This window comes from Labeo rohita, chromosome 23, assembly GCF_022985175.1.
Source record: "Labeo rohita strain BAU-BD-2019 chromosome 23, IGBB_LRoh.1.0, whole genome shotgun sequence".
In the NCBI taxonomy this organism is placed as follows: domain Eukaryota; kingdom Metazoa; phylum Chordata; class Actinopteri; order Cypriniformes; family Cyprinidae; genus Labeo; species Labeo rohita.
The window spans coordinates 24,357,419-24,385,136 of record NC_066891.1 but is presented as its reverse complement, the minus strand read 5'-3'; the positions used below and the strand labels follow the sequence as shown (position 1 = coordinate 24,385,136).

The following is a 27,718-nucleotide window of genomic DNA, read 5'->3' as shown; positions in this document are numbered from 1 at the left end:
GCGGCTTCAAACGATCCCAAATGCGGTTGTAAATGATCCTAGCCGAGAAAGAAGGGTCTTATCTAGCGTAACAATTGGTTATTTTAACAAAAAGAATACAATTTATATACTTTTTAATGCCAAACGCTCGTGTTGTCTTACTCTGCCTGGACTGTTTTTTTCTGGTTCATGACAGGTAGTGTATGTCGAAAAACTCCCATCTCATGTTCTCCCTCAACTTCAAAATCGTCCTATATCACTGTTTTACCTTTTTGTTAAGGGTGTTTGATCTTCTTTGCATGTTCACTTTGCAAATACTGTGTTGGTACTTCTGCAGCGATGTAGGATGATTTTAAAATGATTTTTGAAGTTGAGGGAGAAAATACGATTGGAGTTTTTTGACATACCCGAACTGTCCTGAGCCAGAATACACAGAGTTCAGGCAGAGAAAGACAAGATGAGCGTTTGAGATTAAAAAGTATTTAAATTGTATTTTTTAAATGAAAATAACCGATTGTTTCGCTAAATAAGACCCTTCTTCCTTGGCTGGGATCACTTACAACCACACTTGGGATCGTTTGAAGCCGCATTTAAACTGCATTTTGAAAGCTGAAAATCGGGGCAACATATCAGTCCATTATTTGGAGAAAAAAGCTGAAATGTTTTCTTCAAAAAACAATTTCTTTACGACTGAAGAAAGAAAGACATGAACATCTTGGATGACAAGGGGTGAGTACATTATATGTGAATCTTTGTTTTGGCGGTGGACTTCTCCTTTAAGTGACTAAACACCAGTGGGCGGGGCCTATGACGTTGAAGTTTTACTTTAGAGGCAGCGTTTATGCAAATGACTGTGCCAGGGTGACGTCACTTGCAACTCTGATTCAAATGAGCCATTTTCTGAGGGTTATTACAAAAGTGTTTTTTTGCTGTTGATGACATTTTATCAAGCATACAAAGACCTCTTCTATGTCAAAAGTTCAACAGAAATTTGGCTTCTCATGTCATGACCGCTTTAAGCATTTATCTTAAGAAAAAGCACAAATGTTTGATTTTTTTGCAATTATTGTTGTGGATTTATGCGGTTTAAAATTATTTAGGTGTTAATTGTAATTCTCTTAATCCACTACCTTCCAATAAAACAACATTTAAGAAACATTACTACAGTCTTCCAGTAATTAAAAGCAGAGTGGAAACAAACAACTTGGAGTTTAAATGTTTGCATTTATTTTCTTGCATTTGGATTATGTGTATATTTTTCAAAACTCATCATAGATTCCCAGGGGACCCCAACGTAAAAAGATGCCAACAATGGAAAAATGAAATGTAAAAATAAACGGACTGCAATACTTGTAAATCATAACCAGATTTTCAATGACTGGAAAGCAACAGGGCCAATGTAAAAATATAATACACAATACTGAGGATCAATCAGCAGACTGTCAGTCGCTTACTAAATGCACAGAAAAAGTTAAAAACAAAACAAACCCTTCAAATACTCGTCGGCAGGATTTTATAAATCCACAGATTTATAACAAATGTAGTTTGTGTATTTAAGGGTGAACGACACTTAGACTGGCCTGAAATAATACATCAGGCACAGTTTTTTTAACAGCATAGTCTAGGGGAAAGAAAAATAAAAAATAAAAAAAATAATGAACACCACAGGGTGAGAACACTAAAAAGACCCCAGCTTTTCTCTCGTTCTCTTTCTGACCATACAATACTCAGACTTGCACTGTATAAAAGAAAAACAGAGATGTAAAAAGGCGGCAGAATCAATAACTTAAATTCACAATTACAATAACTTAAAGGCATCTAATGTCTTAATCAAAAAAGTCTTGTAGACTTGAAAGCAACAGAAAAATGAACAAACAGTCTCAGAAACAGTGAAAAAAAAGAAGAAATATACATAAAAATTCATTATGCAAGAGAACAACATTCTGTGCTTGTTTAATGTACCAGTGGAAACAAGGTTCACTGATTTGAAATGCAAGCAACATCGATTGTGTCAAAAATTAGAGGGTTAGAGCCCACAACTACAGTATTCACAACAGATCAGAGTTTACAGAAAGTCTTTACTGTAAATGCAACAGTTTAGATCTGAAATAAAAAAAGAACATGGATTTAAGCAATTGGTTGGGTTATTTACAAGATTACATGGCTTTTTAGTACAAATATAGAAGTAAAATGCAAGTATTTTCAGATTAAAATATATTTTCATTATACTTATATTTAACATTTTTTCCTTTCACTACAGCAAAATACCATTCGGGTCCTTAAACTCTTCACCCAGAGCAAGACGTGCCAAGAGAGTCCAAAATGATCACTTATGAATTAACATAAAACAATTCTTTAGCATGTGAAGAATACAGAGAACGTTACTTTAAAAAAGAAAAACAAAAACAAAAAAACTCTTAAGTCTATGATAGACATGGCTAAGTGCTACAATGAAGCATTATATTCCACAAAATAAAAGAAAAAAACAAACAAACAAACAAACAAAAACTTTTGTTTGCATCAGGTATCATTATCCTCAATTCTCATCAGTCTTTTCTAACCGGTGACTATTGTTAAACTGCTGACCAGAGCCATCATTTAACACGTATGTGCCACAAAAACTTACACCAATCTTAGCTTGAATCATTTAGGGGTTTCCTCTCCAAACCAGGCAGATGTATGCATTTCAGCAGTTTTCTTTTCAGACTTTAAGGGACTCTGTGTGCATTCAATTGAGTGTGAGACGGTTTTTTTATGTTCTCTGGCGCCCTCAAGAGGATGAGGAGCAGAGTGCGATCTGCTGGACTGTTCCCAGGTCAGTCAGGAGTTGTCTAATGCGATGTTTCAGTTGAGGGAGGCGCGCCAGTGGATCCGGAGGTTCCAGCTCACCTGTGTAGTCTAGCCAACTCTCCAACACTGCATAAAGATTGCAACATGTTAATACAAGCAAAGAAATAAAGTACAGTCATGGCCAAAAATATCAGCACCCTTGCAATTCTGTCAGAAAATGCAAGCCTTCTCTCAGAAAATTGTTGCAGTTGCAAATGTTTTGGTACTCGCGTGTTTATTTTTTTTGTTTGCATTGGAACGACATACAAAAAAAAATCTGATACAATTCCACACAGAAAGCAAAAAATACACTGGACAAAATTACTGGCACCCTTAATATTTTGAAAAAATAACTATAATCAATCGCTTCCTGTAACCATGAATGAGTTTCTTACACCTCTCTACTGGAATTCTGAACCACTCTTCTTTTGCAAACTGCTCCAGGTCACTCAGATTTGAAGGATGCCTTCTCCCAACTGCTGTTCTGAGATCTCTCCACAGGTGTTCTATGGGATTCAGATCTGGACTCATTGCTGGCCATTTCAGAACTCTCCAGTACTTTGTTTGTAACCATTTCTGAGTGCTTTTTTGAAGTGTGTTTCCAGTCATTGTCCTGCTGGAAGACCCATGACCTCTGGTGGAGACGCAGCTTTCTGACACTGGCCACTATGTTGCGCACCACAATTCTTTGGTAATCATCAGATTTCATGATACCGTTCACACAGTCAAGACATCCAGTGCCAGAAGCAGCAAAGCAACATCAAAACATCCTTGAACCTCCACCATGTCTGACGACTGTAGGGACTGTTTTTTTTTTTTTTTCTTTGAAGGCCTCATTTCTTTTTCTGTAAACAGTGCCATGATGTCCTTTACCAAAAAGCTCTACTTTTGTCTCATCTGTCCACAGTACATTCTCCCAGAAGGGTTGTGGTTTTGTCACATAAGTTTGGCCAAACTCTAGTCTTGCTTTTTTATGCCATTGTGTCAACAGTGGTGTCCTCCTGGGTCTTCTACCATAGTGTCCCTTTTCATTCAGATGGTGATGGATAGTGCCAGCTTGAATTTGTTTGGAAGTTAATCAGGTTTCTTTATCCACCATTTAAACAATCCTTTGTTGTAAGTTTTCATTAATTTTGCTCTTCCATCCACGTCCAGGGAGGTTAGCTACAGTACCATGGGCTGTAAACCTCTTGATATTACGCACAGTGGACACAGGAACATTAAGATCTCTGGAGATGGACTTGTAGCCTTCAGATTTTCCATGTTTTTCCACAATTTTGTCTCTCAAATCCACAGACAACTGTTTACACTTCTTTCTTTTCTCCATGCTCAGTGTGACACACAATACAAAGGTTGAGTCAACTTTTCTCCATTTTAACTGGCTGCAAGTGTGATTGCTATATTGCCTACACCTGTTACTTGCCACAGGTGTGTCTAAATACAAATAACAGGAGCATCACATGCTTGAAAAGCAAATATTTCTTACAAGTTTGACAAGGTGCCAATAATTTTGTCCAGTCCATTTTTGAGTTCTGTGTGAAATTTTATAAAGTTTTGACTTTTCTTTCTTCGTTTTTTTGTGTTGTTGCAGTGCAAACAAAAACAATAAAGCACATGAATACCAAAACATTTGCAGTTGGAACAATTTTCTGAGAGAAGTGTTGCATTTTCTGACAGAACTGCAAGGGTGTTAATATTTTTGGCAATGACTGTACATCAGTCTGAAACTATGATCAAAGTTTAAAACCAGGAAATCTATTTGTAAAAGTCTCACCATCTAGTTCTCGTTCAATAAGGTCCATTCTGTGCGTCACCTCGTCCTGCACTGCTTCAATGTGCTCCAGCAGGTTCAGCTGCCACTGCTGGTGCAGCACAAGGTCAGGGTCAGGCTTTGGCTCAGGTGTCACAGGGTCAGGCTCCTCTTCCTTGATTTCCACCACACAACTCTTTTCCTGCTCTGCGGACACCAGTCGTTTCATACGGCACTCCAGCTCCTGACAACAGAAACCAATGAGTCGCATGTTTGGTGTGTACATATGTTTTCATGTTATTGATGCTGAAAAATAATTAAATAAGCAAATAAATAGACAAATAAAGCACAACAGTAATAATGGTAAGTAAATGTGTCATCATTCAGAAGTTTGTTTGCAGTCTAAAACTATTTAGTTTAGTTTTTTAATAATACACAGCAAAACAAAGTGCATGAAATATGCTGATGATCTTCTGTGTGCAATTGTGACATGTTGCTGACACTATGACAGATTTTGAACTGGTTTGAAAACCTTTGAGCTTATTTAACAACAGAAAACATTTGTAACAATTTTGAAAACTTTGCCTTCAACAAGATAAACTAGTTTAAAAACAGATCTCAAACTGGAGTGAAAACATTTCAAACTGTTTTAAAAGGACGGCTTTGATGGTTTGAAAAACTATTCTGAAAATCAACTATTCTGAAAATAGACTTTGAAGAGATTTAACGAGACATTACATTGATTTGAAAATGAAAGTCAAACTGTTCTGAAAACAGACTAAAAAGTTTTGAAAACAGTTCTCGAACTGGCACGAATCTTTTTAAAAATCAGACTTTGAACAGTTTTGATGACAGACATCAAGTTGGTTTGAAAATGGATAAATCATCTGTTTTGAAAACAGACTTAACTGGTTTAACGAGACAATGAACTGATTTGAAAATGGAACAGAAACTTTTTGGTTTGACTAAATTGGTCTGAAAACTGAAACTGAAATGAAAACAGTATCAACTGTTATAAAAATTTCTTTCAAACCATTTTAAAATTAGACTGATTTGAAATGAGTTCTCTAATTGATTTGAAACAAGTTCTCAAACTGATCTAAAAACATCAAACTGGTTCACACTGGTATCAACTGGTGTAAACATTTTAAACTGGTTTAAAAACAGATCTTACACTGGTATGAAAACATTTTGAACCTTTTAAAAAAAAAAAAAAAAAAAAAAAAAATCAGACTGAGTGGTTTTGATGACAGACAAGTTGGTTTCAAAATACAAATCAACCAACTTTGGTTTAATGGGACTTAAAATTGATTTGAAAATGGAACTCAACTGTTTAGAAAACAGAATGAATTGGTTTGAAAACGGTTCTCGAACTGGTTTTAAACCATTTTAAAATCATGAATTGATTTGAAAAGTTTTTTAAACTGATTTAAAAACGAGTTCTCAAACAGATTTGAAAACATCGAATTGGTTCACACTTGTATCAACTGGTGTGAAAACATTTTAAACAGTTTGAAAACATCTTAAACTGGTATGAAAGATTTTTAACTGATATGAAAACTGATTTCAAACAAATTTAAAATCAGACTTTGAACTGATCTGAAACAGGTTCTCAAACTGATTTGAATCGAGTTCTCAAACTGATCTGAAAACATCAAACTGGTTCACACTGAATTATAATCAGACTTTGAACAATTTTAAAGAAAAACATCAAGTTGGTTTTGAAAAGGGATAAATCAACCATTTTGAAAAGAGACTTTAAACTGGTTTAAACTGGTGGCACGCTTGTTTCTTTGGAAAATAAGGTCAATACAGTACACACTAACAAATAAAGAAAACACAACTTAACTGTCTTTAAATGTACACAGGCCAACAAGCTTCTTTATTGTAGTGTGCATTGGCAGAAAAGTTGCAAGCAGCTTGATAACTCACCTTACTAAAGGAGCGGTCGGCCAGCTGAAGCTTGTGTTGGTCGTGATCCAGCGGTGTGCCGTACCTCTGCTCGGCCATCTCTAGTAGGTCCTCGGTGCTCCTAAGGCTGTCCTCTAGCTCAGAACCGCACCGCGTCTCCACCACAAGTCTTCTCTCCACCGCTGGGTAGTACGTGCGCGGCTTCTGGTAACAGTGCTCGCTGCTAATGTACGAGTCCTGGAAAGAGCAATGCGTCTCCACAGGCGATGGGACTTCGCTCTTCAACGTCTCAAACTCGTTCACTCCCATTTCAGGGGGCGAGGAGGGGAAGGGAGTAGCTATGCCTGAGTCACCTGCCATCTTCCTCCGTAGGCCGTCTGCAGATTTCCAGGGCTGCCGCCAGAACTTCAAGTCTGGATGGGCTTGTGTCCTAAAAAGTAGAGAGCTTTGATTAATACCTCAATCATTCACAATTTAATTATTAGTCAAACAGTTCGTTGCATTGAGAGCATTAGAGCAGAGGTATTACTCACTGTAAGATGCTCATCTTGAGCTGAAGACCATTCAGGACCTCAAACACACGGTGGACGTCCCCCAGGAGCTGATGGGCAGCTGTCACTTTCTTACTGTTCTGGTGGGAGTAGTTCTCCTCCAGGAAAGACAAGCCATACATGTGACCACTGCTCAGCCAGTCTTTATCATACCAGTACCTTTGACTCTGCCTCTGGGCTGCATACAAACACATGCATATTTAAAGATTAACACAGAGCCAGAAAACAAAATGTACTGAAGTGGTTGTCATATTTTGATTCTTGTTCTGTTTTGCCAACACACACAGTCCACAAAGACGAATATCAAATTAAAAGTTTCTATACACTAAATTGAGATGGTTTAGGGAAGTTGTGGTCTCTCACCTGGTGGGTCTCTGCAGATGTAGCAGCTGTAGCTGTCTGGCACACTGTCCTCATACAGACCCATACACGTCCCATGCTGCCAGCACAAACACTCATCACACTGCAGAGAGCACAGGAAACATCCGTCAATCTCCCAGACAATTACTGCACATGCATATGAATTTTTAAAATCCCAATGTATCACCATATTAAATAATTCAGAAAAAATAATTCAAGTAATTGTGCCAGTGCTTAATTGGTTAAAATTCCGATTTCTTTTTTCAGTCATTCTATAAAAACTTGACAAAACTTGGATTGGGGGGGGGGGATTCACTTGTACCATCACCACTGACAATAGATTGCATTGAATCAACTCTGAACTGAAGCAGAATAACAAACAACAATGTAGTTTCCATAAACTAAGTGTCAGTTTATGATGAGTTTCAATAAACCAGTTAATAAATCAGTAGCACATATTGATTATCATATATGTGACCCCGGACCACAAAACCAGTCATAAGAGGCAATTTTTTAAAATTGAGATTTATACATCATCTGAAAGTTTATACATCATAGATTTATACATCATCTAAATAAATAAGCTTTCCATTGATGTATGGTTTGTTAGGATATGACAATATTTGGCTGAGATACAACTATAAAAATCTAAATATTTAGAAAATTGCCTTTAAAGTTGTTCAAATTAAGTTCTTAAAGCATATTACTCATCAGAAATTAAGTTTTCTATATGTACAGTAGGAAATTCACAAAATATCTTCATGGAACATGATCTTTACTTAATATTCTAATGATTTTTGGCATAAAAGAAAAATCAATAATTTTGGCCCATACAATGTGTTTTTGGCTATTGCTACAAATATACCAGTGCTACTTAGGACTGGTTTTGTGGCCCAGGGTCACATATTATTATATAACATATAGTCTAATAATGTAACATACAAAACACAGAGTTCTCATTTATAAATAAATAAATAAATAAATATATACAAAAATGAAAGTTCTAATGTTTGTTTTGCAGACAATTAATCGTGTTTATGGTCATAACAGACTTTTTCATTTGAGTTTGGTTTGCCAACAAATGTTTCATATGAAGAAGAAAAAAAACAACAATTATGCAAAATGTGGAAGAAAATGTTAAAAATAAACAGTAATCACAATAAACATAGCTGCAAGCAGGGCCAGCCCTGGCCAATACGCTGCCCTAGGCAAGATTTTACTTGTCGCCCCTTGCCTCACAGCCCATTCCACCAATAATCATTATGTTCTAACATTCACACAGAAACTGCATAGCTAGATATTTCAAAAGTGCATCTGAAGAGAGAAATGAATGAGTATATTTGATTACTGGGTGTTAGGCTACATTTTCTTATTACAAAAAACTGATGATAGTGAAACGGCAACACATACAATAAGATATCATTTGTTAACATTAGTGAATGTATTAACCAACTTAAACTAACAATGAACAATACATCTGTAACAGCATTAATTATCTTTGTTAATGTTAGTTATGGAAAATTAACATTATTTTAAATTGTTTCCAGTGAAACTATAAAAATATAGGTGCAGCCTATGTCACATTATAAATTAAACAAACAGCAAGAATAATAATATTCCTGCACAAAACGAATCCAGTGCTTTAAGGCATTTAGGCATGCATGAAAAAAGACATGATGTATTATTAAGCAACCCTGTAACAACCTAAATCAATAATTTAAAAAAGCATTTTTAGCAAATCCAGGTAATTTACCACAGAAATATGATTTTTAATGTTTATAACTGCTACAGCGCCTCCTATGGTCAGATTTCCATAAAACTTTGCATGCTTGTTTAATCATCTGTCCTATGTGCTCACCTAGTTTCATGTAGTTTTGAGTTTTTGTTTTGGATTTATAGGCTTTTGGGTGTATTTGGTCCCTGTTATAGCTATCCAAAGAGGAAAGCGTTTTGTTTTTTGTTTTTTTTTCTGATAATTATTAACCTAGAGCAGTGGTTTTCAATCCTGGTCCTGGAGACCCACTGCTCTGCACATTTTGTGTGCCTCACTTATTTAACACACCTGATTCAAATCAATCCGTTAACCTTCTCGAATAGGTGTTCAAAATTCTTTGGCCAATGGCGGCCATGTGTTTTGAGATACTTGAATGTCTTCATAGACACCTGTGCCACTTTGGACAAAGACACAGCATACCAATTTTCAAGTCAATCATACTAAGGGGTGTATAGTTATAGCTGTTTTTGTGGGGGTTTTTTCCCCTGTTATAGCACAGCCAAGTGGCCAAACACTTTTTTTTAAACAAATCTTTCTGCACTGGTTTTGTTCCAATCGGGTGAAAAACTTCGGACTAGCTCAAAAAACTAGGTTTTTTAAAAAGTCCAAAATACTCAAACAATTCATGATGATTGATTTTGTACTTTTGATTGCTGTAGCGCCCCGTCAGGTCAATCAGGACGAGCCTTGGTGACATTGTAGACGGTGTGTGTACTACCATCCCTCCAAGTTTCATGTCTCTGCGACTTACGGTTTGGTCTGCCTGATCATTTTTAGATAGAGAATGCTGATCCTTGGCCATTCTAACAATTACAATAAGGTTTCAGCACTATATGCTTGAACTCCTAATAAATAAAACTAAATTGAAAAATCAAAGTATTGAGGTCTGGTCCAGTGTTAGAGGGTGGTAGTTCACCTGTATCATGAAGTCGTTCTCCTCCTGCACTTCACAAATACAGCGTACAATCTCCGAGCCGTGAGTGACCGTTTCCACACCCTGCTCAGAAAGGGGCATATTCAGATCCAACTCAGCGTCGGATTCGTCCTCACTCCATATAGGACTGTCTGAGGACAAATCACTGCTGCTCTCTTCACCTGGAAGAGAACAGGAACCACCACAATTTACACTAAAGCAGCAGATTTGGTCTGTTTTTACAACAGTCATCCATGCAAGACTATCAGCTACTCTAATCACACATGCACACACATGTTAAACACACACAACGCTAGACAAAAAAAAAAAATATACAGAGCAGGAATAACTAAACACATCTGACAACTAGTGGATAGCTGAGACATCAAGGCAGGAGAAAAAACACAAAGCAGGCAGCTGTGAGTTCGGAGGATCTGCGTTTTGTGGTACCCACCCTGGCTGAGCATCTTTTCAGGGCAGTGTCCCGTGTAGGATCGGTGTGTGAGGGAGAGGGGCAATTTGTGGGCCGAATTCAGATTGCAGGGGAGAGGCTTTGGGCCAATGCTCTCCTCAGTGCTGTAACAGTCTGTCAGAGGAGGAAGAGCAGACGCCACACAGGGTTAAACACAGACCGAGCTGTTCCTCACCGACGAGGCGGCTTGCAGATCTGATTCAGTTTTTGATGTTGTCAAAAGGGACTGGCAACTAAAACGCTCATTTTGTGGGTGGCTGTGGGAGTATATTAATAACTCTAGACGAATGAAACATAGATTTGGTGTCCCAACACCCTGTGACATTCCGTGCTTTGATTTAAAGGTGTTGAGCGCTGCTTCTAAAATGATTGAAAATTTCTGTATTCTGTAAGTTTAGTAATAAGTTAATTGAATAAATACTGTGTAAAATGAGCGTGTTTTATTTAAAAGACAACTTGTACATCATCTTATGACTATATGGGAGAGGGAGTGGCTCTTAAAATGTAAAGAAGCTGATTGGTTGACCCCATGAATGTAAGTATTTTTTAAATGTCATTTAAAATGTGCATTTTAAAACAATTAAAGAATTATTTTGTTTTATTTAACTACATTTTAAAGCATTTTATGTTTTTTTTAAACATAAAAATAACTTATAATAATAATAATAATTATAATAATAATAATTAAATAATAATAATAATAATAATAATTATTATTATTATTATTTATTTATAGTAATATTTATTATTTTAACTATATTTTAAATCATGTATTAAATACACAGGTTTAAATATGTCCATTGTCACTTAAAAAAGGATTTAATTTTTTATTTTATTTTTGAATTACTACATTATTATTATTAAACTGCATCAATTATACAATTACAGTGCAATGGATTGTCTATCTCGAAATCGTGATTTTTTCCTCAGAATTGTGAGTTTCCATCTCAAAATTGTGATTTTTTTTTTTTCAGAATTCCGAATTTATATCTCGACATTGTGACTTTTTCTCAGAACTGCGAATTAATATCTCAAAATTGTAACTTTTCTCAGAATTGCATGTATATATTTTGAAATTGTTCATACTTTTTCTCAGAATTGTGAGTTTATATCTTGCAATTGTGACTTTTTTCTTAGAATTGCTGGTTTATATCTCACAATTCTGACTTTATAACACACAATTGTGAGCTATTAAGTCAGAAATGTGAGCAAAAGTCACAATAACCTTTTTTTTTTTTTGATTATTCAGTAGCAGAAACGTGCTTCCATAGTTTTTAGTGTGGCATTAGTAGATGATATATTTTTACATTTTAAATGTGCAACTTAATTTAAAATAGTTTATTATCTCTTCCGAACAGAAACCCTAGAACATGACATCATATCCTGTTGCTTGAATATATTGTTGTGTCCTAAATAATTTTACATAACACTTTAGAGAAAACTTGCAGCTACAGCAGACAAACAGAGGGGACAGCAAAGAGCTGAAGACACAGAGACACCACTGTACTAAAACAGCCATCTCACCTGACTTCGACTTCCTTTTCTTCTTCTTCTTTTTCTTTAGTTTGATGCGGAAGAAATCCCTCTGCCGCTTCTCCCTCAGCCTCTCGCGTTCTTTCACCCCTTCAGATGAGAAAATCAATCTCTATTACTGTCACGGCCTGATTGTGGTAATATGCAGAGGAATCAGCATGAGCACGTGCTCAGAAAAGGATGGAATGATCACGATGTTCTCAAATACCTGTTTCCTTGGCAACCCAGTCTCTGTCGTCATGCAGCGAGCGGTTGAAGTGTTGGTTCTCTTTGCTCCTTTCTGCGCCCAGCGTAGCCGAGCGCTGCCGGTGCATGCTGCCGACAGCAGGGGGCGACAGACCTGACTTACTGTCACTCAGAGGAGAGGGAGTATCTGTGGAAGTTCATTTGAAGGAAAATTATTATGGTTTTGATTGTACTTTTCCTGTAATGTGTAATACAGCTGTTTGTGCATGTAAACGATTTGCAAAATTAGAAAAGCACAAATTCCACTGCAATGGGAGTTATAAACATCTTGCAATTCAGACTTATTTTCCCCCTCAGACTTTTTTCCACACAATTACAAGTCTACATATCACAATTCACTTTTTTCCTCTGAATTCTGAGTTTAAATCTTTCAATTCTAACTTTTTTCTTCTTAAAATTCTGAGTTCAAATCTCACAATTCAGATTTCTTTCCCCTCAAAATTGAGTTTTAAATCTCATAATTCAGATTTTCCCCCCCTAAGAATTCTGAGTTTAAGGCTACGTTTACACTTGTGCATTTCCATTTTAAAAAACGTATACCTTTTGCTACAGTTACGCCTGTCGTTTACACTACTCTGGCATTTTCGACCATCGAAAACAGAGACTTTCGAAAAGCTGCACACCCCGTTTCAGTTTGAAAACTCCAGGGTTTCAAACCCTGGAGTTTTCAAACTGAAACGGGGTGTGCAGCTTTTTGAAAGTCTCCGTTCAGTGTAAACAGGCCAAAATGGAGACTTTTGAAAATGATTACGTGGCTGCCCACATTCGCTCTGAGTTTAAACCTTATAATTCAGATTTTTTCCCCCCTCAGAAATCTGAGTTTAGATCTCACAATTCAGATTTCTCTTTCGTTAGAATTCTGAGTTTAAATCTCCCAATTCAAACTTTTCCCCCTTAGAATTCTGAGTTTAAATTTCACAATTCACAAGATTTTTTTTTACCAATAAGGAATTAAAATCAAATAAATAAATATAAAAACCGAGTTTTTATCTCACAATTCAGACTATTTTACTTGTAAACTAGCTTGTATTTATCTGTATTTCCTACTAAAGTTAACATCTTAGAATTCTGGGGTGGGGGATCTGAATTTAGAATTTTAGAATTTTTGAGTTTAAATCTTATAATTCAGATTTTTTTTCCCCCTCAGAACTCTGAGTTTAAAACTCACAATTCAAACTTTCTTCCCTCAGAATTCTGAGTTTAAATCTCCCATTCAAACTTTTTTTCCCCTTAGAATTCTGAGTTTAAATCTCACAATTTAGTTTTTTTACCACCAATTACATCATCTCCCTATTCTGTATTTATCTGTATTTCCTCCTAAAGTTAAAATCTTAGAATTCTGAGGTGGGGGGTGTGGGGATCTGAATTTAGATTCTGATTTAGAATTTTTTTTTGGCCACAAAAAAAAACAAAAAAAAACAAAAAGGTATTTGTGATATTTTATTTTTCTAAGAATTGTTACAAACAGTTATAAAAAGAGTTATAAATTTCAAACGTACATCTCACAATTCTGTATTTTTTACTGAATTCTGAGTGTTTCATGTTTTGCCACAGGAAAAAAAGGTACCAGTTTTAAAGATATAAGGTAAGGTAAAAAAAATTCTTGGGGTGTTGACACAACCACATTTTCAACTAAAAACTCAAAACTTTTTATGCATTTTGGCTGTTCATTTACTAAAATTAACAGCCTGAAAATAAAACATAAATTGTTTTTGGAAAATAATTCCATTATAATCTTTACATAACATCGCCATCCACTGACTCTGCATGCATAATATAGTGCATTTGTGAGAACGGGGATCACAAAACTTTTTTAGCACAGCATTATCATGTAAATGAACCCTAAACAGTATGAGAAAATTTGGTTTTTTTTTTATCTATTTTTTTAAACTTATGTAACTGCCTTCTAAAAGATTATGCCTTCTAAATGATTACCTTCTAAATGAATATTACATGGACACGTTAATGATGCTAATGCAAGCAAACACACACAAACATGGGCAAAATGTCAACGGACTTGATCGGCAACCCAAACATAAACAAACACCCACACAAACAGCTAAATTAAATACTGATAGATAAAGTTTGCACTAACGGTGGGAGGCCGAGACGGTACGGCGCCTGCGAGGGGTCTCCTGGCTGTGGTTCTGTTTTTCTGAGGAGCGCGTCTGGACGCAGCGAGGGGGGGCTTGGGTCGCTCTGTGCGTGATAGTACTTCATGTGGTAGTGCAGCAGGGACGCCTTGCGGAAAGACTTGAGGCAGCCTGCGATCTTGCATTTGAACGGGTTGTGGTCCAGCTCAATGGACAGGATAGGGGGCGGTTGGTTTTTGATGACCCTGTACACTGAGAGAGGAAAAGGATAAGGTCACATAACGGCAGGTGTTTGTACTATATGTTTGAGAGTGGAAGCGAGAGTTGTATACTCACATGGCTCTCTGCTGTACTTGTTTGTGGTTGGAAGGTGAACTGTTTGCGGCTGTTTAACTGCTGGAGCTGAGAAAGCAATGCGTCAGTTAGCACAACAAATATCTGCATAAATGTTGAATTAACAAAAATGTGAGTGGTGCCTTGTGCAAAAATTAGTGCCACAAGAGCAGGGTGCTATTAAAATTTGCATTCATGTTTGACTTGTTAGTTTAAACGATTACATGTAATGTAATGACTATAATGATAATTATGTAAACAAACTTCTTAACCTGCAGAGGTCGCCAACAGACAGTGTTACATATATCTCACAGGATCAAATCCTTACTTAATTTGGGCAAAATCTGTAATATTTGGCCACTTCATCCACATTTTTTGGATACAATGCTTGAGCAAATATTTTAGCAACTATAGCGGTTTGGATTTTTATCGAACTATAAGATTTTACAAATCTTATAGTTAAAAACATGTATTCACATGTTGTAATTAAGTTCAAACTCGGGGGACCATACCAGTCCATTATATGGAGAAAAATCCTGAAATGTTTTCCTCAAAAAACAACTTCTTTACGACTGAAGAAATAAAGACATGAACATCTTGGATGACAAGGGGGTGAGTACGTTATCTGTAAACTGTTGTTCTGGAAGTGGACTTCTCCTTTAATAAGACTTTAAGAATACTGTCACATGGTTTCTAGGTGCTTGCTATTTTCAAATCCCTATGAGAAATAGCAATAATGATTCAAGCTTTGCAAACACGCCGGATTATCAAACTGAAATACAGGAGGATGTTTACCAAGATCAGGTGTGGATCCTGCTTCTTCCTTGGGCGCTGCATTTTCTACAGGACTGGTTGGGCTATCCTTACTTTCCGAAGGCTCTGGGACAGAGTCTGATTTAACCGGTTTGATTTGGGGCCGACTGTTTTTGTCTATGGGGATCAGAGACACAATATCCTGTCAGCTGGTTTAATGACCAACTAGTACAAAAGATCAGCTGGAATAACAAGAATAAAGTATGATAAAGTGACAGAGAGACTGAACCTGTGCTTGAATTGGCTCTGCTCCTTTTGGATGGTGGCATCTGTCCTGTAGAGGCATGTCTCTTCCTCAGTTCTGGACCATTGGGCTTTTCCACATCCTTTCCTGTGAAAGACACAAGCCAAGAAGGTGAATCATCAGGCCTGAGCCTAATACATGAGTAAATCACCCAACAATCCTTTAATTTCAGTCCTTACTGGAAAAACCTGCCAAACTACCAAGTTACTAAATCCTGGCAAAAATGTATCGCCGGCAGTAATAAGTAGTAACTGCACTTAGCGTCCAGCTGTCATTTTTTCAGTTATTTTCTGTTTATGTAAAGCACACTACAGTTTGAAAGTTCGGTAAGACTTTTAGAAATGTTTGTAAGAATTATGCTCACCAAGGCTATAAAAATAGTAAATACAGTTACATTAGTAAAGGAAAGTTTGAGAACAAACTTTGAGTTGGCTTGAGGAAACCTAGCCTGAAAGTTTGAAGCAGTTGTAAAAGTATGAAAATTGATGTTGCTAACATGATTTGGCACATTGCTTACATTATTAAACATGTTGTTAGCATGTTTTAACATGATTAGCTTGTTGCTTGCATTTATAGGGTGATTACAATGTTGTTAGCATGATCATCCAGTTAACAGCACGATTATAGCATGATTAACAAGTTACTAACATGTTTATAACCTGATTAGCATGTTGCTAACATGTTTCTACATAATTTACATGTTACTAGCATGTTGCTAGGATGTTTTTAACCTGATTAACTCATTACTAGCATGTTGCTAGCATGATTAGCAAGATGCTAACATGATTAACATGTTACTAACATGCTGTTAGGATATTTTTAACCTGATTAACACATTACTAGCACGCTGTTAGCATGATTACCAAGTTACTAGCATGGTGATAACATGATTAGCCAGTTACTAACATGTTGCTAACATGGCTAGCAAGTTACTAATATGATTAACAAGGTTTTAGAAATGTTGCTAACATAATTAACATATTACTAACATGTTGTTAACATGCTTAACATGTTTAACAAGTTGTTAGAATGTTGCTACCATGATTAGCAAGTTACAAACATGTTATTAACATGATTAGCATATTACTAGCATGCTGTTAACATGATTAACATGTCATTATCATGTTTCTACCATGTTTAACATATTACTAGCATGTTAGCATGATTAGCAAGTTAATATGTTTCTAACGTGATTATGCTAACATGATTAACAAGTTACTAGCATGATTACTAAGTTACTAACATGTTAACATGATTAACAAGTTGTTAAAATGTTGCTAGGATAATTAACAAGTTACTAGCATCATTAGCATGTTACTAGCATGTTGTTAACATGATTAACAAGTTGTTAGAATGTTGCTAGGATTATTAAGTTACTAGCATGATTCTACCATGTTTGACATATTGCTAACATGTCGTTAGCATGATTAACAAGTTACTGTCATGTTTCTAGCATGATTATGTTGTTAGCATGATTAGCAAGTTACTAGCATGATTAACAAGTTACTAGCATGTTGTTAGGATGCTTTTAACCTTAACACATTACTAGCACGCTGTTAACAAGATTAACAAGTTACTAACATGTTGATAACATGATTAGCCAGTTATTAACATGTTGCTAACATGGTTAGCAAGTTACTAGCATGATTAGCATGTTACTAGCATGTTGTTAATATGATTAACAAGTTTTTAGAATGTTGCTAGCATGATTAGCAAGTTACTAGCATGTTACTAGCATGTTGTTAATATGATTAACAAGTTGTTAGAATGTTACTAGCATGATTAGCAAGTTACTAGCATGATTAGCATGTTACTAGCATGTTGTTAATATGATTAACAAGTTGTTAGAATGTTACTAGCATGATTAGCAAGTTACTAGCATGATTAGCATGTTACTAGCATGCCGTTAACATGATTAACATGTTGTTAGAATGTTGCTTGCATAATTAACAACTTACTAGCATGATTAGCATGTTACTAGCATGTTGTTAATATGATTAACAAGTTGTTAGAATGTTGCTAGCATGATTAACATGTTGTTAACATGATTAGCAAGTTACTAGCAAGTTTCTACCACGTTTAACATATTCAACATGTCGTTAGCATGATTAACAAGTTACTGTCATATTTCTAGCATGATTATGTTGTTAGCATGATAAACAAGTTACTAGAATGTTGCTAGCATGATTAAGTTACTAGCATGATTAGCACATTACTAACAGGTCATTAGCACATTTCTACCATGTTTTACATGTTACTAGCATGTTGTTAACTTGATTATCAAGTTACTGGTGTGATTAGCAAATTGCTATCTTGTTTCCAGCATGATTAGAATGTCGTTAGAATGTTTCTACCATGTTTAACATATTATTAGCATGTTGCTATCATGCTTCTAGCACGATTAGCATGTTGTTAGCAAGATCAAGTTACTAGAATGTTGCTATCATGTTTCTAGCATGATTAGCATGTTACTAGCATATCGTTAACATAATCAGCAAGTTACTAGAAATGATAAACTGACAAAAATGCTAACAGACATCAAAAAAGCAATCTGCTTTAACTGAAAGGTAGGACTTCCTGTCCTGCCGATATCAAATAGAGCATTACAATTTCTCCCATTCATTTTCATTCAAGTGGTCCATCTCCTCTCTTCACACTGTCTCTCCGTGAGATACTCAGCAAATGCTGTCAGCTGGCATGCGTGTGAGGTTGAATCCGGCTCTTGGAATTGAATCATAAGCAAATCAAATATTCAGAGGTAACACCACCATGTTCCTCCAAACCAAACTCACCATCTGCCATCTTACTCCGTGTCCGTCTGGGCTGACTGGGACTTTCATCTGTTGTGTCCTCCTTCTCTTTCTTGTCTCCGTCGATCTTGTCAACGCCATTTTGAAGTGCTTTGGACTCCTCCTGTTCTCCATTCATCTCTTTCTCCTCTGGTTTGTTCGCTTCTCCATTCTCAAGCGGTTCCGTCTTCTTGTCTTCACTGGGCTGTTCTTCGTTGTGCTCAGCAGTACTTGGCTCCGACTCGTGCAATATCTTAGGTGCCGTGCTTTCGCTCTCTCCACCGTTCTGGAGATTTCTGGATTCATCAATCACTGTGGCGTCTTCTTCATCCTCCTCCGATTCGCTCTCTCCTTCCTGGTCGGACGTGCTGTGTCTCGAGCCGTTACTTCTGCTGTTGCCGTTCTCCTTGGCCTTCCATTTTTTCCCGTTCTGATCTCCCCGCTTTCGAATCTGCTGATTGGTCTTGCTATCAGAGCGCTGTAGATAAAAACAAACTCATTAATTCTGTATTTTAATGGCCTGGTTTAATAATTATTAGAGCTGAGGCAATCACTTCTCACCTCCTTGCGGAACGGCTTCACCTTAATCCCCTTCACTGTCTTTATGACTCCATCAAAAAACTTCACTGTGTAAAAACCTGAAACAATGCAGAAGCACAGCCATTTGTAATGCTCAACATTTTCAAAATGTAATGTGTGTACATGTTAAATATACAAAACTACAAAGAGGTGCACTGATACTGAGACATGGCTGATATGAAAAAACCCTGGACCACAAAACTAGTCATAAGTCGCACAGTTATATCTGTAACAATAGCTAACAATACATTGTATTGGGTCAAAATGACTAATTTTTCTTTTATGTCAAAAATCATTAGGATATTAAGTAAAGATCATGTTCCATGAAGATATTTTGTAAATTTTCTACCATAAATATATCAAAACTTAATTTCTGAATAGTCATATGCATTGTTAAGAACTTCATTTTGACAACTTTAAAGGTGATTTTTTTTTGTATTTTGTTTTTGTTTTGTTGTATTTCAGTCAAATATTTTTCTATCCATACATCAATGGAAAGCTTATTTATTCATATTTCAGCTGATGTATAGAACTCAATTTCAAAAAAATGGACCCTTATGACTGGTTTTGTGGCCTTGGGTCACAAATACAAAATTAGGAACTTTAATCAATTGTTTGAAATGCTACAAGTGAATCTAGATTTCTAGAATTCTAAATATAAAAATTACAATTAACAGTGTTATTAAATTATTAGAGTTTTATTAAGTTGAAGAGAACAATAAGTGACAGTTAAGGTAATAATTTAAAAATATGGGAAATGAGCAAAAAGGCTGCATTTATTTAATAATAAATAGATATACAATACAATTATATAAATGTTTTTATTATCATTTTAATATTTTTAAAAGTGATTTCAGTAATTTACAGTCTTCGGTCCCACAATCTTTCAGAAATCATTCTTAATAAGCTGATTTGCTTCTCAAGAAAGATTTTTATTATTATTATCATTAATGTTGGAAATATTTAGCTACTTAATTTTTTTTAATGGGAATGGATCAGTGTAATGCATTCTTGTTAAAAAAAAAGAAGAGAAAAATAAAGAAAAATAAAAAGTATTAATTTCTTGACTTAAAAAAATGGAAGCAGTTTCTATTAAAAAAACATTATTATTTATTAATTATTATTATAGGAATTTTTAGATATAATTTAAGAAATAATATTTACATAAACACACAATTTAAGAAATAACAATTTGATTATATATCATTTTGTAATTATGTGTATTTATTTTTTAGAATTTTTTAATTATGTGTATTTATTTTTTAGAATTGTATACTTATGTGTAATTATTATTATTATTATTTTTTTTAATTTGGTACAATATTATGTTTTTAGCTCCCAGTTTACTCTGGACCATTCAGAAAATAAACTGTGGATTAACAATTTGAATAAGTACACACCATCTTTGTCCCGGGACAGGATCTTAGCAGGGTAGTAGCGGCAGTCTGACCAGCTGGCAAGAACTTTCTGGTTGACATGAAAGCCCTGAGAAGAGAAACATATCTATATATAATCTTGCATTATGAGTCAGAGTACAACTTTGCCCATGCAGACTGAGTGTGACTCAGCACACTTTGACAGGAAGTGCTTACTGGAGCGCTTTGCCGCTCAGGGAGACCCTGTCTTCTAAGCTGGATTCTCTCCACAGGTCTGAGGTACGGACTGCTCCAGTCAAACCATTCATCATAACGGTGACTCCACTGCCTGTAGTGAATCAAAACCTTCTCGTCTTCATAGTCGATCTTCTCAATGCTTGCTGCATACCTGTGAACACAAAAGACAGTTTGAAATGACCTACTTCAGATCAGTTACAGATTACATCTGGATCTCTAAAGGTTGAGTCTGAGCTGGGTATTATGAAAAAAATACACTCCGCTGCAAAAAAAATAAAAAATAAAAAAAAAAGCACTAAACGTGTGCAGTATGATTTAGATTGCTAAATTTGTTCAGTAGGCAAAGTTAGAACTTCCTCAAAAATCCTGGAATTCAACAGAACTAGTGTCATTAGCAGCAATGAAGCGTCTGAATTTCAATCAGGCCGAGTGAATGAACGGACGACGGAACGGAAGCAGAGGAAAGACACTAACCAGTTCTTCAGACTGTCCCTCGCCTCCAGCTGCGCTCCCACCTCGAACGTGATCCCACGCCTGTGAGGAGGGCTCTTTGTCATGCTGGTCACACAATCGCACACCAACCTATGAAACCAGAGAAACACATCATGGGGTGAGAGGTAAAGGATATTACGGTCATGGATGGCACAACACAACAAAGGTGCTCATAAATAAATAATATATTACTACAGCCTAAAGTATATAATACAGCCCTTTTCTAGAACTTTCTTTGCAACAATTTGATTAGAATTTTATTTGAAGCTCAAGCGATAAGCGTTCCATATAACGTTTGTGTGTCATAAGCAGAATAAAGCAGCGCTACTCATTTGAAGCGCGCCACATGGACCATTTATCCAACTGGCTCAAAGTTCAAACGGCAGTGCAGCGCCGTTCACTAGAGAGTTTACTAGAGCATATGCATTTACTCACTGATGAGTCTCAGAGAAACAGTGCTGACAAACAGGAAAAACACTACATGAATGATACAGTCAAAAGGCTTTTCAATCTATAATATATTTATTATAGGAACACTACCTGCACCATGTTATTGTGGCAGAAATGTAGGGTATTCAATTCAAATTTTATTATATTATTAATGTACACTTGTATTAAATCTACTAAAGGAGTAATAAAATTTAATTACAGTATTTGATAAAGCTATAGTGTCTGTGCATTTATACTAATTGCATTTAGATTACTCTTTTCATACAAATACCTAGAAACCATATAGTTATAGTTACAGGTGCTATATGTGCGGTTTTAACTGTGGTTAGCATGATCTAAATGTATGCCACTATGGAAGTCCAATGTTTAATTTCAATAAAACAGTCAGAATAATTACATTTCAGCATATAAAAATGAGGACGTTACAATTTATAGAAATGTTTTTGAAAATGAACATAAATTTACATCTGCAACTCAAGCTATTGTCAAATGCGCATTTCTAAGAGGCAAAAAAAAATTGGTAATGCTTTAGTAGAGGGAACAATTCTCACTATTAAGTATTTGCTTATTAGCATGCCTATTCATAACATATTGGCTATTTATTAGTACTTATAAACAACATATTCTACATGACCATATTCTACATCTCTAATCCAGCCCAATACCTGAACTTAACAACTAAGCAGCAAATTAGTAGTTTATTGAGGCAAAAGTCATAGTTTATGGTTTGTTAATAGCAAGAATTGGAACTTAAAATAAAGACCAAAAAATGAATATTAATATTACAGGCTGCATTGCAAACTATGCTGAAGATACACATCAATGTTAGTCAACAGAAACCTGTTTCATGATAGAACATGCACAAACTGGAATGATTCTTTTTTATTAAGACATTTATTTTGTTAAGGAAAAAAATCACTGGAAAAGTGTAAATAATTCAAAAATGTAAAGTGTTTGTCATGTTCTGACCAGAAAGTTTTTTGGCCATATCGCTTGATGTTGAAGCTGATGATTTCAAAGCGTATCTTTTTCCTAGTACAAATTTTAATCAGCACCAGGTTTCACCTGTCCTTCAGCTATCTACCTTTTCTAAATGTCCTAAAAATTCAATGACTCACTAAACTGTTCATAAAATAAAAATGAATACAGATTATTGGTTCTGGATCTCTGCCATGTAAAGCGTAATGTATTCTCTAATTGATGAAGTATATTATTTACGCTTCAATCAATTCGGTTTTGGCAGCCGGTAAAGACTTCTTGTCATCTGGATCAGCCAATATATTGATTAACGACTGACATGTGCTGCAAATGTAAAAAATATGGGTTACATAAGTTCTTTATATTTACCACATCTCTACATGCTGGTTTGTTTACAGTACCCAAAAATATTTTGCTACAGTGTGATTTATGTTATAATCAAAAAACCCCCCAAAAGATTACCAGTTCTGAAGAAAACTGTTCTGAAGAAAATCTGAAGCAAAGTTGATCAAAACTACACAATGCAAAGCATGACTTTAAAGGATTAGTTCACTTCCAGAATTAAGGTTTTTGAGGAAAACATTCAAGGATTTTTCTCCATATTTAACGGTGATCAACAGGTTGAAGGTCAAAAGGGCTCCACACGATCCTAGCCGAGGAATATGGCTCTCATCTAGTGAAATGATCAGTTATTTACTTAAAATAAATAAATACACACATACACATACATTTATTTATATATATATATATATATATATACACACATACATTTATATATACATACACTAGCTGGACCTCATGGGTGACATAGTCGGAAGTATTGATCCAGTGTTTACACTTTACACACGAGCGACGCGAACGTGCCAAGAAAGTTAAAAGCCCTTTACAAAAAAGTTAAAACAATGATGTTGGACGATTTTGAAGTTGGAAGAGTTTGGACCACTTAAGTTCTCTATATGGAGAAAAATCCTGGAATGTTTTCCTCAAAAACCTTCATTTATTTTAGACTGAAGAAAGAAAGACATGAACATCTTGGATGACATGGGGGTGAGTACATTATCAGGAAAGTTTTATTCTGGAAGTGAACTAATCCTTTAAAACAATTATTCATAAATCATACAACCACTGAACAGCAGAAGGCATCACAAACAGTCATTATGCAAAGACATCTTAATGATGGGTCTACATGACTACTGACTATCCATCGAACTCACTATATCAAGAGTATATCATTAAATCATTTAAAAAACTACATACTACAACATGTCAGAAACAAACCTGTCATACACACAACCAGACAACTGACCACAGAAGAGGAAAAACAGGTTATGTAAAAATAAGGAGAGAGGAACGAACAGAAAATATTTAGTTACACTGACTCAAACTCACCGCATTCATTAACCTCTTCATTCAAACCAACAGCATACTGAATATACGTGTTTGGTTATGTAATCTCATATATTGACATAACCTGTACATTTGTCACTATATAATGTAATTATTACAAAATTACTTAGACGCATTTTAATAGTAAGGTGCCACTTTTACTCATAGTGCATGATGAAAACAATAATGTATTCGCCTTCTGGACATTCATTACAAATTACACAACTGTTGTTCAGCAACATTACATACTACTTTTAGAAGACACTATAAATAAAATAGTATGACTACTACTAACAACAGTATAATACATACTGATTATTTCAATAATATTTTGTCTGCTAACCCACATAGAGTGTGTTTCCACAATGCATCATCAATTGCCCATTTTGGCAACACAGAACGTAAACAATGCCAGAACCCAAATGAAACTTAGATATTTTGCTGATTATTGCTGCTGAAAATGGTCAATTATTGTCATGTTTTGGGCTGTACTAATCGGTCGGACCAGGAAAAACTTTTGGAGTACTATAGACAGTCAAAAGTTAGAACAAATAAAAGAGGAGAGCGCAAAAAAACTGTCTGAGGAACAAAAGGCGTTTGTGCTTGGCCAAACTGAACCAGGATTTCCAGGACTAGAATCTTGACAACATTCGTATTTACTCTTATCATTCCTCACCTGGTGGGTGAAATATTAGGCTAATATCTTAATTAATACTGCTCATTTATGTATCTTTACCACCTATTAATTTTAGTATGACAAAAATTGTGCCCTTTCCTGCTTACTAAGTCCTTCTCTATATGATTTAGCAGCTTCCACACGTTTTTTTCCATGGTTTAAACAGCATAAAAGAGCAGAACAACGTATTCAGTACTACATTAACCATGCAATCCATGCTGTTGTTTACATCCGAGTATCGCCAATAAGACCGTGCATCCGGGTAACTGACCAGACCGTGACGTAAGTTCAAACCCTTTATAAAAGCTGTGCTTGCTTATTTAAATCGTGTAAAAGGTGTTAAAAATAAACTCTGCTTCCCCATCTCAGCACTTACGGAGTTAATAGTACATTTTAGAAAATTAAAACGCATTAAGCAATATTACCGAACGATATGAGAGTGAGGAAGTAATGGCATAATGCTCATTTCGTGGGTCCCTTGAAGCACTTTTCCAAAGCTGGTAGATTGAGGAAAAACATTTAAGTCTAAAAGATACAATTGTGCCAGTCTGAAGAGTGGAAAAAGCAAAGGAAACTTGAAGCATCACAGATCTAGCATGATTACCCTTGTTAAATCAAACAGGAAAGACTGACATCATTCACGCTAAAACCCACCGATCTCTAACGATCTTCATCATCATGATGATGATCACATGAAAGCGCGTCATCGCACGCGTCGCTTAAGTTTCATAACTGACTCTCGCGCTTAATCCAACCCGCTAGCGCTGCGCGCGCAACCGCCGGGCTCGTGTCCGTCCTCGTGGACAGACACGTTCCTACAGGGTGCATACATTTTAAATACGTCATAGTCGCGGGAAACCGGCACATTTGGTTAAATCAATGCATTCACAAACTCCACAGCTCTCCCACTTAACGGTCAAACATATCTACAGGCGCTGGGGCGCTGCGTGACGCAAATGGCGCGCAATACGTTTCCTCCTCGTTGTTTACATTGTCAGGCCAGCGGCTCATTTTTACATGCCTGTCATAACAAGTCGCAATCAGAACATCAAACGGCCGTGACTTAAGATAAACGTTTTTTTGATAGCAGGAGCGGAATATCAACGCAAATATCAAAGAATTAACCCACTTGACTTTTCCTCCACTTCGCATGCGAAGAAAACGTGGGTGCAACGTTGTCTGCGAACTTGACGCTCACTGCTGTGTTTCGTTTTAGACAGCAGGCGAAGAAAAAACGCTGTGCGATACGACGTGCATATCACAACAACAAGTCAGGCCCTCAAAATAAAGTTTAAGTAATTTGCTTGGCATTTTAAATTGCTGTTTTGACATTACATTGTTCGGGCGCCGATAACGGTGCGCAACAACAGCAAACCATTTGATTGGGCCAGAGCACTGACTGACGCGAACTCCAGCGTTCTGATTGGCTCGCGCACCTGTCATTCAAACGCTGACGCTCAGCGGCCTCCGCTCGGCCTACTCCTTGCAGCATGGGACTACCGTAATTACGAGTCGAACAAAAGTCTTCTAGCTATTTCAGAAGCTTAAACGCACATTTATCACGGTCTACTAAACGAGCATGACTGTAGCAGACAGCACATTCGATTAATGCACTATTTGACAAAATCACTTTCACGGGTCCCATTAGCATCAACCAGGGGGAACACATGCGTGGAGGCAAGTTTCGTTTTAACAGATCAGCATCATCACAAATTATAAATTTTACAATTACAACAAATAAAACGTCCAAGACAGCTGCTTAATAATTTGCAATACATAAACACACCACCGTTTACCTTTATTGCAGATAAATGTACTCCGACACCGAAGAACGCGAGTCCAAATCCGTGTAGAGTGCTTTAAGTCGCATGCTTTGAGAGCGCATCCACGCAGTTTGTTTTCTCCGGCGCGAGCAGCAAGGCCGGTGTCCGCGAGGTGGAGTCTGTCTGCGCATGCGCGCACGGAATTTTCCTTGCTAGATGTTTCCTCGTAGATGGTTTTCCTGCGTCGTCTTCTCGTTTTTCCCATCAGAAGGTGATGGAATAGTTTAGCCCCGCAGTACAGTAGCTGTATTCTTGTAAGTTATGTAAAGTTCAGAGCAGTTTTGTCCCTTGTTCTCTGAAGATATCTGTCACTATTATTAAACAAGACAGGTGTCTTCCAGGACACAAGACGATTCATTTGTCCTCAATTTAAGAGACAACACTGATTATTAATAGTGTACAAAATACAAGAGACTAACGTATTTATCCCTTATTTTAATAATTTAAAATTTAATAAATGTTTGTCATAATTGATTGGGTACTTTCAATTGGGAGGTGGCTGTCCTGAACTCTAACCCCTAAATTTTAACTTATGAAAATACTGAAATCATCTTTTTTTGTTTTGTTTTCTTCTCCATTGTTGTTTATAAAAGTATCTTTTTGATTCTTTTAAAAAGTGAAGTTTGAAAAATATATATATATATTTTTTTGTAAATTATGAAACTGTAAAAAAAGAAAAGTGTCCTGCATTTTCATGTCACTACCAAAACAGTGTATCGGCTGAGACTAATTTGAACTACATCTCTACATTTATGATCAGGAAATATTTGTCTCACTCTCTCTCACAGCTACAAGAGAAGGGGGTGGGATCGGCAAACAACCTCGAGACAGGATTCGAACTCGGGTCGCCGCAAGCACAGTTGTGCTGTATTGTCAGCACACTAACCACATGGCTGTAGGCACCCACCACAACATTTTGTTTTTATATGTGTACAACTGTTCGGAACTGTGCTAGCTAACCATGTGCTAAATAGCATATTTGAGCTAGGTTCAAAAGTATCTAAAATTGTCACTACCGAAATATTTGGTGGAGTTTCACTAGTGATTTTTTGGTTATTCCATAAATTTGTCGCTACTAAAACAATCACGACCAAAACATGTCATGGCTTCAGTAGTGACAAAAAGAAACGC

General features: G+C 36.1%; 1 protein-coding gene across 1 annotated transcript; it reads right to left on the bottom strand.

The window, feature by feature from the left end:
• Nucleotides 1–1,872: 1,872 nt before the first annotated feature.
• On the bottom strand, nt 1,873–26,714 carry phf20b (PHD finger protein 20, b). The gene is given in 20 exon segments (XM_051095803.1): nt 1,873–2,895; nt 4,583–4,802; nt 6,491–6,899; nt 7,003–7,198; nt 7,384–7,483; nt 10,071–10,249; nt 10,522–10,653; nt 12,064–12,162; nt 12,281–12,445; nt 14,414–14,504; nt 14,506–14,663; nt 14,748–14,813; nt 15,540–15,674; nt 15,787–15,888; nt 18,594–19,068; nt 19,152–19,228; nt 20,570–20,654; nt 20,762–20,933; nt 21,257–21,364; nt 26,561–26,714. Coding segments are annotated over 19 exon segments (3,090 nt in total). The 5' UTR covers nt 21,340–21,364; nt 26,561–26,714; the 3' UTR covers nt 1,873–2,749.
• Between the last annotated feature and the right edge of the window lie 1,004 nt (nt 26,715–27,718).